Genomic DNA, 13455 nt, shown 5'->3' with positions numbered 1-13455 from the left:
AAGTTATCACTATTACTTCAAAAATAAAACAAATAACCCACACTGAAAAGAAAAATCCTACTATTGAGAATTAGCACCTGGATGTGAAACTGATCATTTGGATGTTAGTGGCCATAACCAACATTATGCTGTAATTATGTTTGGGGAAGGGGTTTCTACTCTTTAAACTGGTGATCTCCAAAGCAAGTTACCCCAGGGCACATCTTCCTGGGGACCAGAAAGAAAATATTGGAAATTACATAGATTATAAACCATATTTAGAAATTTTAGGAACAAAATTAAGCTCTAATGATATTTAGCAGATGATACTGGTGATCTGAGCTCATTCATCAGATGGATGCATGCTGTGCAGAAGGACTACCATGCTGAGAACTTGAGAAACTGACCCTCATCATTATGCCAGCTCTCAGCACTCTGCAGAGCAAGAGGTGCTTTTTGTACTCCTGGCAAGGCAGACTTACAGTATACTGAGTTTTAACAACAACTTACAAAATGAAAAGATAGGTTAAAATAAATTATTGTATGGATAAACTATGGATTAAAAGAGACATCAATAATGCAAAGACATGTAAACAAGAAAAGGGAGGAGCCGACATCCTTCTATTTCTATAGAAGCTACTCTCACCTTTGAATAAGCTGTTTGTCAGTGGCAGTACTAAGGAAAATCAATGTCAACTTCATTTGCCCTGACAAGAAGGCATCAAAAAAATCCTTAAAATTATTGAGGAGACCATCTGTTCAATCAAATTGTATCACTGTTAGGAATGAGGAAGCTTTTCTGCACTCTATTTTTAGGTACTAAATAATAACCATAATCAGCAAAATGTTCAAAACTAAGTTTCCAGTGCATAAATACAAGCATCTGTTACAGTAAAAACAATTTTTTATAATCAACATAGACAATACTTAATTTTAAAATCTTTTTCAATTTTTTAATTTCATTTTTTAGTATATTTTATAACATAACAGCAAAACAATGCAGACTGATAATGTCGAACTATGTCCTCAAAACCTTTTGACTGAGAAGGCACATGATTTAAAATTTTAGAGACCATTGTTTTAAACTAGCATCTATCGTTTTGGAGTTTTGTCTGAGGTAATAAAATTTAAGGACATTTTATTGTATTTTAGTTTATTTCTTTAGCTTATATGACATTTTATGGGTCTTCAAAAACAATTGTTTGCTTTTGAAGATGTCAAGGTCTAATGAAAATTTGCCAAAAACATCACGAAGCAATCTGCCCAGTCATCCTTTGTTTATAATTTGTAAGGTAATTCTTCTCACAAACTCCACACTCCAAGACCTTTGTGAAGTATCCACATGCATATTAGGAAGGCATACCTGTGACATTCATGCCATCTGAACGTTGGCACCACACAGTTCGCTCATTATTGTTCCAAAGACTTGCTTTCCATATGTAGTGATAACATTTGCCTCCTGCAGGTGAATAGGGACAACAGAAGTTCTATTAGATCTCATTTCAAGCCTCATTCAATCGAGGACAAAGAACTGAAAAGTGCTCTGGGTACCTGTACAAGGTCGAGTTTCTAGAACCTGTTGGGGACAAGTGTCTTGATTCTCAAAAGACTGAATTATAAATGTCCTTGACCTAGATTGGCGGCCTGTAGTCTCGAAGCTTCTTCCATCTATGCAGGTTAATTCGCATGCGCTCCATTCTGACCATGCAGTTAAGTGACAGTCTCCTGGACAGAAAGGTAGCACAGGGTGGGAGAAACAGCGTGAGAACTGGCACTGAATGAAATCTCCCTGGACAGGACACATACAGAGATCTGTGGTGGAAGTGCAGTGTTGTGGACAGGTTCTAGTTACTGCATATTATAGCGGATCAACATCCTAATTAGGAAATACTAAGAATGATCAAGTAATTCACAAAGAGGGGGCCAAAGGCTAGAGTGCCATTACTTTGTTTCAAACCACAGTAGCCACAGCTAGAGAATACTGTGTGTCTGCTAGTGGTAATAAAATTTTTTTAAAGGGAGATGTAAAGATTATAGTAACTCAGTATTCAAAGATCAGTGTAACATTGTAAAATGGATGTTGATAGAAACCATATAAAAGAGAATAAGTAGGTTACCAGAATGAAATATCTGTTGGCCTAAAGAATATTTAATTAAACACTTTAAACATACGTAATTTATAAATGTAAACACATTTGCATATTAAAATAAATGCACACATTTGTGTGTGTAGATATCTGTGTTTCTACATATTACATATACATGTATGTGTATGTACACATACACAGTATGTTATAAGGATATATTGGGTCTGGGGGTGTAGCTCAGTGGTACAGTGCTTGCCTAGCAAGCACAGACCCTGGGTTCAATTCTCAGTACTACAAAAGAGAAAAAGAGAATATATTAAAACATCTTAAAGTTATTCTATACCAGCTAAGTTGTGTTACTAGAATGAAAAACTCATGCAGCTTATGTAACTAATGATAACCTTCACATGTACAGAGAACTTGAAGGTTTATTGAGTGCTTTCACAAATTCATCACCTTACTGATTACCAGACTGTCATTACCTAAGACTGATCCACTCATGGATTAAGTCCATATTCTTTGAGTGTTGGCCAATGTGCTGTGGCTGTGGCCCAAACCCATTATCTGGATGGAGAAACCACTCCTCAGAGAGTTAGACTATACATGATAGGTAAAACAACAGTGAAGTGACAGAAACAGGATCCTTAGGTTTCTAATTCAGGGCCTTTTTCTTTCTTTCCTCATTTGTTTACTTCACCTTCATCAAAGCAGTTGTCTGTTCCAAAATGATAATCGCAGTTCAAAATAAATCAAAGTTAATTAAAAACTCCACTTTGATAAAAATAAGGCTTCTCCAGAAAAAAAAAATGTAAATCGAAAAAATAAAGAACATCACCATGAATGTACCCCTAATCACTTGGATCACATACCTGGGCAAGGCACAGAGCATGGCTGCTTCAGGATGCTGTCTTGAAAGGGCATTTCTCCACACAGTGAATCCTCGACATGGATAGACGGATGAGAGATTGAACCATTGTGAACCACACAGGAAGGGCTGCGCACCTGGATTCCTTCCCCACAGTCTCCACCCTGAAAGAAGAAAGGACATTCCCAAAATTGCCTCAGTAATTAAAACATCTCAAAGTTTAGGTTCCACATGTGCCTAAGAAAACCTTAGTTGCACATTTCAGCAGTCTCCTCTTAGAAGTTCTCTCCCAGTTGTTGACAATACAGCCTCCCTGAGCAATATTTCTAGAGCTGATAAAGAAAATGAAGTAGACATTCAAATTTATGGCCATAGAATTTATGTACTCAGAATATGACCATTCATTGTGGAACTCAGCCAGAATTGACTAAACAAGTAAAAACAATACATAATTTGTCTAGGTATATGTGATAAAGTGGCCTAATCCATAATTACCTCCCAAGAGAACATGTACAGCCACAGGGCACAAATTTCTCTTTCATTTTTCTTGTTTTTTCCTTTGTAGAGAATTCAGTGCTTTCTTATATGGATTAGGTTGGGGTTTCCAGTAAACACTGTTTTTCTCTATTGACTCAAAGAGTTATTTTTCCAGCATGCCTTCTGTGTCCAATGATAGTCTTTGAGGGTATTTTATACTAATTTCACTCAGATATTCTGGGAAATTAGAAAAATTTCATATGGTTTCTCACAGAAACAGAAGCTTTTAGTGGTTATCTGGCCCAATCATCTGCTTGATGAAAGGTTCCCTATTATAAAATTTCTGGCAGAAACTCATGAGATGACTATCGTCATCTCAATTTTAGTCAGGTGCTCATACTTCAAAATAAAGTCTATTGGATGTTTGGATAACTTCAGCTGATGGCTCTATTTTCACATAGACACTCTGGAAAACAGAGCCCAAGGCAAAGCTTTTATGCTAAAGAGGTACAATCCCAGGTTGGAAAGAGTGAGGGTCACAGAGAATGGAAGGGGGAAAGGAAGGGAGGCAAACACAATTTAGTGAGTTCCCACACTGGCCTCAACTTGATAAATCAGCACAGTCAAATATTGGATACCCAGAACACCTTCCAGGCAGGTCATGTGATATCACCATGTTTCAGTACTACCACCAAGAATGGGGAGGGGAGGAAAGAATGGAGAGGCATTTAAATGCTAGCAACTCCCTGGTTCTAGTTCTCATTGATCATTCTATTATTAACTCCCCTGCACTTACAAATTATATTACCCAGGTTCCACTAAGTCCAGAAGTTGGTGGAGAGTTGGAGTCTTTCTAATTATTACTGCTTCTGGGGTTGCATATGTATGTGTGTGCTGGTGTTTGGGGGAGACAGACAGACAGGCATCTAGTAGAAATTCAGGCCTAGTCTTTGCACTTTTGCTGTGCAGTCAGAGATGTGGTATGCTACAACCCATCATTAGGTGACACTCTAACAAATCTAGGCTGCAAAATTGGGTTTGATCTCCTTCTTACCCCTTCTACCCTGTAGAAACTGTACCACATAGACCTTAGAAATGTTGTGATAGGAGTGAAAAAGGACAACCTGGTCAGCTAAAGCAGTCAAGATAGTGTTGCAGGCATGGAACCTGTTATCTACAAAATGATGGGTTAGCTGGGTACCAGCCAGACCAAGGCACAGTGATAACAGCTGCTGGGCATCAAGGGAATTTCATGGGATGACTGCTAAAGGGGTAGGATGGCATGAAGTGGCTGCTGATAAAAATTTTCGACATGAAGGAATTTGTGACTTAAGGATCTGCTGTACCCTTCATCCCACCCCCATCTGTGGCTTCACTTTCCAAGATTTCAGTTACCCACACTTAAACACAGTCTGAAAATATGAAATGGGAAATTCCAGAAATAAGCAATCTATGTTTTGAATTATATGCCCTTCTAAATAGCATAATAAAATCTTGAGCCATCCCATTTCAGTCCTGCCCTGGATCTGAATCGTCCATTGTTAAAGTGTGTCCAGGCTATATATACTGTTAGTCAGTTAGCAGATATCTTGGTAATCAGATTTGCCATCTTGGTATCACAGTGCTCATGTCCAAGAAACTCTTACTTACTTAATAATGACCCCAAAGAAAAAGATTAGTAATACTTTCATTTTTTTTGCAGTATTTTGTTGTGTGTTCTATTCTAGTATTGTTGTTAATCTCTTACTGTGCCTGATTTAATTAAACTTCATTGTATGCATTTGTGCATGAATTCAGGCATTCACTGGGGATGTTGGAATGTATCATGGATAAGAGGGGACTACTATATTGGCAAATAAGAAAAGTACAATTTGGGGAAGTCGAAGTTGTAGCAAATTAAAGCCTAAATAACCCGAGGCAGCACATAAATTGGGGACATTAAACCTTCTTTTAGAGATGTTTTAACAGAAATTTTAATTAGTTTAGAAGGATAGCATCTTATTCTGCTCAAGCTGCTATAACAAAATACCTTGATCTGAGTAATGCAGAACAATATGAATTAATTGCTCATAGTTCTAGAAGTAGAAATCCAAGATAAGGTGCCAGCAGATTTGATGTTTGGTGAGGATCTTCTCCTCACAGATGGCTACTTCTATGTGTCCTCACATGGCAGAAGGGAAGAACGAGTACCTAAGGCCTCTTTTATAAGACATTAATCCCATTTGTGATGGCAGAACCCTCATGACCAATCACCTTCCAAGGACTCTGCCTCTTAATTCTATTATATTGGAGGGTAAGGTTCAACGTATGCATTTTTAGGGCATCCAAACAGTCGGCCCTAGCAGATGACAATTCCCACACTTGATCTACCAATGTGAGAAACAGAAAGTCTGGTGGTCCATTTACCGAATACAGTATTTAGTTCTAAATGTCAAATGATTAGGAGGTAAGAAAGACAGGGCAAAATAAAAAGTTTCAAGCAGTTAACACGGAAGTATGAAATTTCACAGCCTCTTGACAAACAGGAGGTGAGATTCCTGGGCCTACTCACATAGGCAGGAAGGGGAAAGATAAGGGGAAGAGGGCAGGACAACAAAGTAAGCCTAGGACATATAAAAAGGGCAGAACACCTTGCTTCTTGGGATACCAGGAGGTGAGAGGGAAGGGGCCTGACCTAACCAACAGAGATAAACTGAATACTTCCCAAAAGGCTCTCAACCCATGGGGACCTTCCTGACACAGAGAACAAAAAAGGTGAGGACAACTAAAGGTATATTTCTTTAAATAAACTAATAAAACCTCGGAGACATTCAGAAAGATCATGCACACCATAGTACTTAGACAATGAGGAATTAGGAGAGGGATCTTGCATTCTAGGGGACAAAACGCTGGTTGTACCTAATTTGTGTCCCTGACCATCAGGTACCAGATCTTACAAATCTTCATAAAAGTAACGTCTCACTTTTCATTGTATCTTGTGTGTCTTAGTCCATTCTTTGGGCTTCAACAGGTGAGTGTGTTTCTCACACTAATTGTAATTGCTCTGATTATTTGTGAAATTTTTAAAAAACAGCATAATTTAAAAACTAACTGCATTTTTTTTTTAGTTAATAGGAGGTTCAAAATCAATTGATAGTTTCATTCAGAAAAGATGTTCTGGTCAACCTTTACTCTCTAAAATGGAAAATAACATTTAAACTAGATTTTCTTTTTTTGGAGGGGGGATATTTCCTAACTTACTATCCAAATGGTGAATCTGTTAGAGAATTTTCTAGATAAAGAAAAGAAGAATCTAAAGATACTGCAGCATGTGTGAAGTTGGAAAGTCTGGATATCTGGAACCTTAGGTAAGAGAAGTTGCAATTGATGGGAGTTTTGTTCGACACTCCATGAGGCAAAGTGTGAAGAAATGACAGGAAACACGCCTACACCAGGGATCGATTTTAAGACCAAGACAAACAGCAATAGTCTCCTAGTATGTATCTTGGGATCAGCCTATATTCAACCTTAATCTCTTATACCTTTGACAACAGCTACAATATGAAGAGAAATCGGTATCAGAATGATAATTTCATTCATAAAACAAGCATTCACTCAACCAGATTCACACACTTGAAAATAGACTGGGCTTCTTAGAGCGAGATTATAAACAACCAGGATTCTCTCACAACCTTCCAAGGCCCACATCATTAATGGAGGTTTTCTGTTTCCTGAAATTGGCATCTCAACCAGATGCAGATAGGCAGATGGAACTAATAAACATAATCATACTTTTAATTAAAATAACAATAGCAACCACAATTTATTGAGCTCTTTTTTAATGTCAGGTACTAAGTACTTTATACAATTTATCTAATTCCTACCAGAACCTCATCAAAATAGGCACAGTTGGCCATCCATAGCGGGGTGGGGAGGTCCACATTCTACAATTACAGATTCAGCCAGCTAAGGATTGAAAAATGCATTTTTAGAAAACTGCATCTGTATTGAACATGTACATATTTTCCTCTTGTCATTATTTCCAAAAAAGTGCAATATAACCACTCTTAACAGAGTGTTCACATTGTATTACTATTATAAATAATCTAGAGATGGTTTAAAATTTGGGGGAGAATGTGCAGAGGTAATATTGGGTATATCATTTGATATGAAGGACTTGAGCTTCCATGGATGTTGGGGTGTGTTTATGTTTTGGACCATTGAGGAAGTTCTAGAACCACTGAAGCCAGAATTAGACAGGCAATCAGTACAGATAGGTAAACCGAATCAGGTCGATCAAGGAGGCCAATTCTGAGTGAGTCCGGCAAGTTGGAAACTGTCCCCCAGGGACTGAAATGTTAATTCCTTCAGAGCCCTTCCTCCACCTTATATAATTATAATTCTTTCAGAAATTCCCCTGCTGCAACCTGTTGCCAAGGTAACCTTTCCCAGGAATTGCCCCTTCCTACAGGGAGCTATAAAGTTGTTAAGGTGTCCTTGGCTGCTCCATCCAGCCCTTCCCCCTCAGCCCACCAGTTTCCCACCTTTTGGCCCTCCCACCGAGGATTCCTAGATGTACTCACTAGGCAGTAAGGAGAAAGTTTAGGGGAAGGGGGTAGGAGAATAAAGGACGCCTAGAACACATAAAAAGGGTAGAATACCTCGCTTCTTGGGATACCAGGATACCAGTTATGGCCCCCTTCTCCCTCAGGGAAGAAGTCTGTTACCTCTTTTTGAATGAAACCCTGCTTTATATGCTTGCCTCAGTGTGCTTCTCTAATGTTCAAACTTCAACATTTGAGGGATCAGAACTCGGTAACTGGCAGTATCACCATGACCAAAATCTGCTGGACTCCAGAGTCTTGAGTTCCCTGCATATGTGCGTATACACATTAGCAGATGAGAAAACAGGAATACAGTTAGGAACTACTAAAACAAAAGTGATGCCTGAGGATAAATACTTCCTTTTGCTAATATCTTTCCATAAGAGATAGTAGTGGAATTGGCACACCACTGCGCTTTATGTAAGCTTCTCTTATTATGCCTTGGTTCCTCAGGATGGCAAGCAGCCACCAAAATGTCATCATCACCCTCAATGAAAGAGCTCCTAACCTGCATTTGGCATGTCAGGGTATGCCAGGACATGGAGAAATAGAAAAGCAGCTGCAGAGAGATGTTCTTCCTTTGTGGGAGAGGCCTGAATGTGTTTTGAGCAGTAATGCCGAAAACTCAGTTTACACTTAACTTGAAGAAAAGACAATTCACTGAAAAGATATTGTATTATCTATTTCACAAATAATTAAAAACCAGGCTTTAGGAAAGTAAGAATGCATCTGGAACTCAGGAAGAAATCAGCTCCAATACAGTCAAGATTCCCTTTGTCTTTGGCCTTTGCTTTCTTTTGTGTCCTCTGGTTTGTGCTTTCTTGCTTCTGAGTAACTATCTATAAGGCAGAAAAAGTCAGCAGCTAAGAGGGCCTGATTATAGTATCTTATAACAGCTTTAAATCTACTTCGAATGCTTGGGAAAGAATCTTCATTGGCCCTCTGTAGGCAGGGTGGGTACCCAGAATAATTAACTAGAGACTTGTTTTTTGAGGGTTTTCAGAGTTTCTTCCTGACTGGAAGTGTCAGGGAATAAGACTAACCCCATCTAGAACCTGAGGCAATTCTGAGGTTTCTGGATGCAAAGTCAGTCACCTTTTGTGGGTATCTGGAGCCTCTAAAAACAGGTCTCTAAAATGTGCCACAACCTCCTCCACCCACCACCAACACTATTACAGAGAATGGTCACAGCCCATCACTCTGTCCCTGTGTTTCTGGCAGAAGTAGCTCAACATTTGACAGCAAAACATTACATTTGGCATTTTCCTATAATGTTCCTATGAGACAAGTTGGCAGACTGGTCTATCAAAACCAAAAAGATGCCTGTCACCTGAGAAGATAAAAAAAAAAAAAAAAAAGCAGACAGAAGTAGTTGTGCGCCTGGTGAGGTGGGGAGCAGAGACCCTATCATCAGCCCTCGGCAGACCATTTCCTCCCTCTTCCCTCCTTCTCTTTTACCCCAACTTTCATTCCTCCCCCTTCCCCTGCAATGGCTCCCTGAATTCTTTGAACTTCTTTTTTTCTATTCTGTCAAAGCTACCACAACTGGAAGGGAAAGTATACCTTCCATTTCCTCAATTGGAAATGATACTAAAGAACATTTAAAAATTAAAGACTTAGGAAAGAAGATGTTTAGACTAGTAGACAAAGTATTAATATTTAAGGCTATTAGGTTACTTCTAAATCACCATCACGATTACCTTATTTTCCATAAAAAGAAGACTGAACAAATGTACCACACAATTTTGCTCCTCTGGGACCTATTAAAATACATGGGCATTTGCTTCTGCAAGATAATAACGTTGCATGACAATGTCATTCTGACAGGAGCACTAAACATCTCTATGAGAATACTCTGCAGATTTCTTAATGTGTAGTTGAAATTACTGTTACCTAATTAGAGTATGTTTTGGAACACAAACCGAAGGATAAACTAGTAAAATAGAAAAGAGGGAAAATCAATACACTTTTTCTTGAGCAAAAAGCCAGAGAGAACGCGCAGTAGAGGATCTTTGCTGATCCAGCAGAAGCTCTGGGTATGTGATATATTATGATGTTGCTAGGCATTTATACTTTAGGCCAATAAAAAAAGTAATCATTGAGGAAAATGTAGTGACCTTGGTCCGCGTAATAATGTTAAAATATAACTTTCATACACTTTTCGTTTTCTGCTCTTATGCAAGATTTTGTCTAAGCCTAAAGTGCCTATGTAAGAAATACAGTCTAACACAAGCTTTGCATTTCCACAGCATCAGGCTTTTTCCTAATTAAATACTACTTTGATATTCCCAAAGAAGCCAAAAAAAATAGCATAGAATTATTGAAGATGCCAAAGAGATTGACAGCCCCATGACCCAGCTTAGTATAATCAGTGCCTAATGAATGGCTATTTATTTTCTTAGCAATATCACTTTGCATGAGGTTAAGTCACATGTGTATTTTTCTATGTTCTCTGTTATACTAAAAGTACAGTGTGTTAGACCCCTGGTGCTATGAAATTTTTTCTATCAGCGCTTTTGACCAGACAAGTGCTTTGGATATACTGAGAAGCATTTCTCTAAGTGTCATTACATGACCTACCTCCAATTTACATGCAGACCAGTTGCCAAGGACCCAGCTGTAGCAGGGGGTCACTGGGCAGGTTTTCTGCTGGGTGAGCTGTGTGGGGCATGACCGTCCTTCTCCTTGGGTTGGCATAATGATAAATCGAGTCCGGCTCATTCGACCTAAAATGATAAGGGATGTGGTCAGCTTTTCAGTTATAGTTTGACTTGGAAAGGGAGTTGGAGGGCAGGATGTTGCCTTACATACGTAAGTCTTCATTATAATACACTGAACTCTGTCCAGTCACCCCTTGAGTTTCCTGCCATTTTAATTTAGATTTCCACAGACACACAGGCTATTCACGTCTTCATTATGCTTTAAGGATCCAAAATTCTGCCTGTCTTCTACTTCTTTCATCTTTCCAAATCCAAAGATTCTATTGTTGCCAAACAGACTGATTGTGTAAACACTGGTAGAATGTAAATTTACTTAACAAATAATTACTTATTAAGCTCTCTCATGATCAAAGCATCTTGCTATGTGCTACGTGCAGCGGCAACACTATCAGATGTATCTTCTGCCCTCACAGACATTATCTTTTAGGTCAGGATTATAAATATTAAACAAAAATAGAGAAAGTTGCACCTGTTTGTTTTTTTGTCTCTTACATAATAAATTAGGTAAAAATCACCAATAATCCTAATTCGTCTAAAAAGTTTTATTGGAAGTTACCCCCTTGAGGTCTCAATCATGTTCCTCAGTTAGTTCAACATGGCCAATTTTCCTAGAGATTGAGGATCAGTTTCTTTATTGAACAGAAGAAAAGGTTTGTTGGTTTATATGAAGGAACCATGATGTTTAAACAACATGTCATCAAATGCTCACATTCCATTCCACAATGAAAAAATGGTTGGATAATAAGAGTGGCTGAAGAGAGAAGAGGTTCTCTTTATCATCTTATGACCACTCCTGGTATCAGATCATTAGCTCAAATGGATTCATGGATAAAATGACTGACACCATTTGAATCTCTGTCTCTCTGTTTCTCTGTCTCTCTCTCTCGTACTTTCACTCCTACCTTTTTTTTTTCTTTGTTACTGAGGAGCTAGTAAGTGCATTTAACTTAATTACTATAATTTAATGTCTGAATATGCTGACCTTCTATTGATGTTGTAAAATTAATTATGTCAGGAGGGACTGGGGATATAGCTCAATTGGTAGAGTGCTTGCCTCACATGCACAAGGCCCTGGGTTCAATCCCCAGCATCACAAAAAAAATTAATTATGTCATTTTTTGTGACAAATATGAAAGGAAAAACAGAGGGTTCTGTGGGAACAGTTTATTCTGGAATGAATCCTTCTCCTAAGAGGCTGGACTTGAAGCAGATACCTGAGGCAGTATAAGCCAGACGTGATGTGAGGAGAGTGTATCATGAGAAGAGGTCATGAGATACAAGGGAGTGTAACACACCTGAGGACCCAATAGGCCAGTGTGGGTGAAACAGAGAATAAGGAAGAGAAGAGCTTTACCTAAGATTCTATGTTTATATCATAAGAGAAATGGAAAGATTTTCTATTAGAGATTATCCATGATAATCTGAGAATACCCTTGAAGAGAATTTGGAAATTCTAATCACTGGGTTTTAAATTTCTTTAAGTTCAAGTTTCTATTCTTGGCATAATCCTTCATATACATTAAGTAGCAACTGAATATTTGCTTAACACATATTTTTAGATATGTGTTCATGATATTATGTTCTCTGAAAATGTGTGATAATATAGTGATATCAGTGACACTCACTGAGCTGGTATCCTGTATGCTAAGCAATATTTTAAAACATTTTATAGGCATTGACTGACGGACTAACTGAATGGCCAGAAAAATCCCTGCAGAAAATTCTATTATTTTGCCATATTATAGATGACGAAAGTGAAGCATGAGACATTGAAGATACTTATCTGAGGTCAGAACACTAGTGAGTTGTAGAATAGGATTCAAACCCAGGATGTTTTGCTCTACAAGCTGCAGCATCAACTGTGCTGCTGGGAGGACACAGGCCAGAGAGCAGGGAGAGCTCCTTCTCAGGTATTTTATGAGAAAAAAGAAACTTTGGATAAGGGTAAATTTTGCATCAGCGATAATATGGGCGTGGTGAACCACAGAATCCACCCACTCTTTATCTTAGGTACCCAGCTTCTGAGTGGAGCATGTGTGTTTGGGCAGATGTTCTCACCAGCATCACTTGAATCAAATTATAGGTGAGACCTCATTCATTTAAAATGCTGTCTCTGCCTGATAAACACAATTGGCTCAAGAGTTTACAATAATTCTTGCTCAAATACTCCCCAGTTTTATTTTTTATGTTTATTCTCTTGACCTAAATGCCTATTATGCTCATGTCATCATAATTACATTGCTTCCTAGCCATCTTGTAAAAATATTGAAAATGTGGTATTGCTTTTATCACAAAGAGGCTTTATTTGATTTTTACCAGATAACTTAAGTATGTCCTTAAATTGATGGCATGCTGAAGGTCAGTATATTAGAAGCATTTTATTTATGACCACTGTAATGAGACGTGTGTGTGTGTGTGTGTGTGTGTGTGTGTGTGTGTAGGAAACCTAATGACCAAATGAATTCAATAGGAAAAAAATGATGCCATAATTATTTATATTGTTGTGCTGGAAATTGAACCTAGGGCTTTGCATGTGCTAAGCAAGCACTCTACCACTAAGCTATATCCACAGCCTGTTATCATTTTAAATAGTAAAATCTTATGACCATTCATTGGAGTCATAACCAAATGATATCTACATCTTTTCCTATTCAAGCACAAAGCTCTTCAAACAATAACCATTATTTCCATGACTTTAAAAAAAAACTGAGAGAATAGCCAATCTATATTTGGAAGTATCTTGT

General features: G+C 38.1%; 1 protein-coding gene across 1 annotated transcript in view; it reads right to left on the bottom strand.

The window, feature by feature from the left end:
• THSD7B (thrombospondin type 1 domain containing 7B) overlaps nt 1–13455 on the bottom strand; it is a gene marked incomplete at its 3' end in the record, with an annotated part of 851308 nt that overhangs the window by 15810 nt on the left and 822043 nt on the right. Inside the window, exons 21-24 of the mRNA XM_081262010.1 lie at nt 10572–10717; nt 2936–3095; nt 1531–1704; nt 1343–1438 (exon numbers count right to left, since the gene is read on the bottom strand). Coding sequence (XP_081118136.1) covers nt 1343–1438; nt 1531–1704; nt 2936–3095; nt 10572–10717 — 576 coding nt within the window. The remainder of the gene's footprint in view (nt 1–1342; nt 1439–1530; nt 1705–2935; nt 3096–10571; nt 10718–13455) is intronic.

Source organism: Spermophilus citellus, assembly GCF_964194105.1.
Source record: "Spermophilus citellus genome assembly, chromosome: 11".
NCBI classification, from domain to species: Eukaryota; Metazoa; Chordata; class Mammalia; order Rodentia; family Sciuridae; genus Spermophilus; species Spermophilus citellus.
This window is presented reverse-complemented; position numbering and strand designations above follow the sequence as displayed.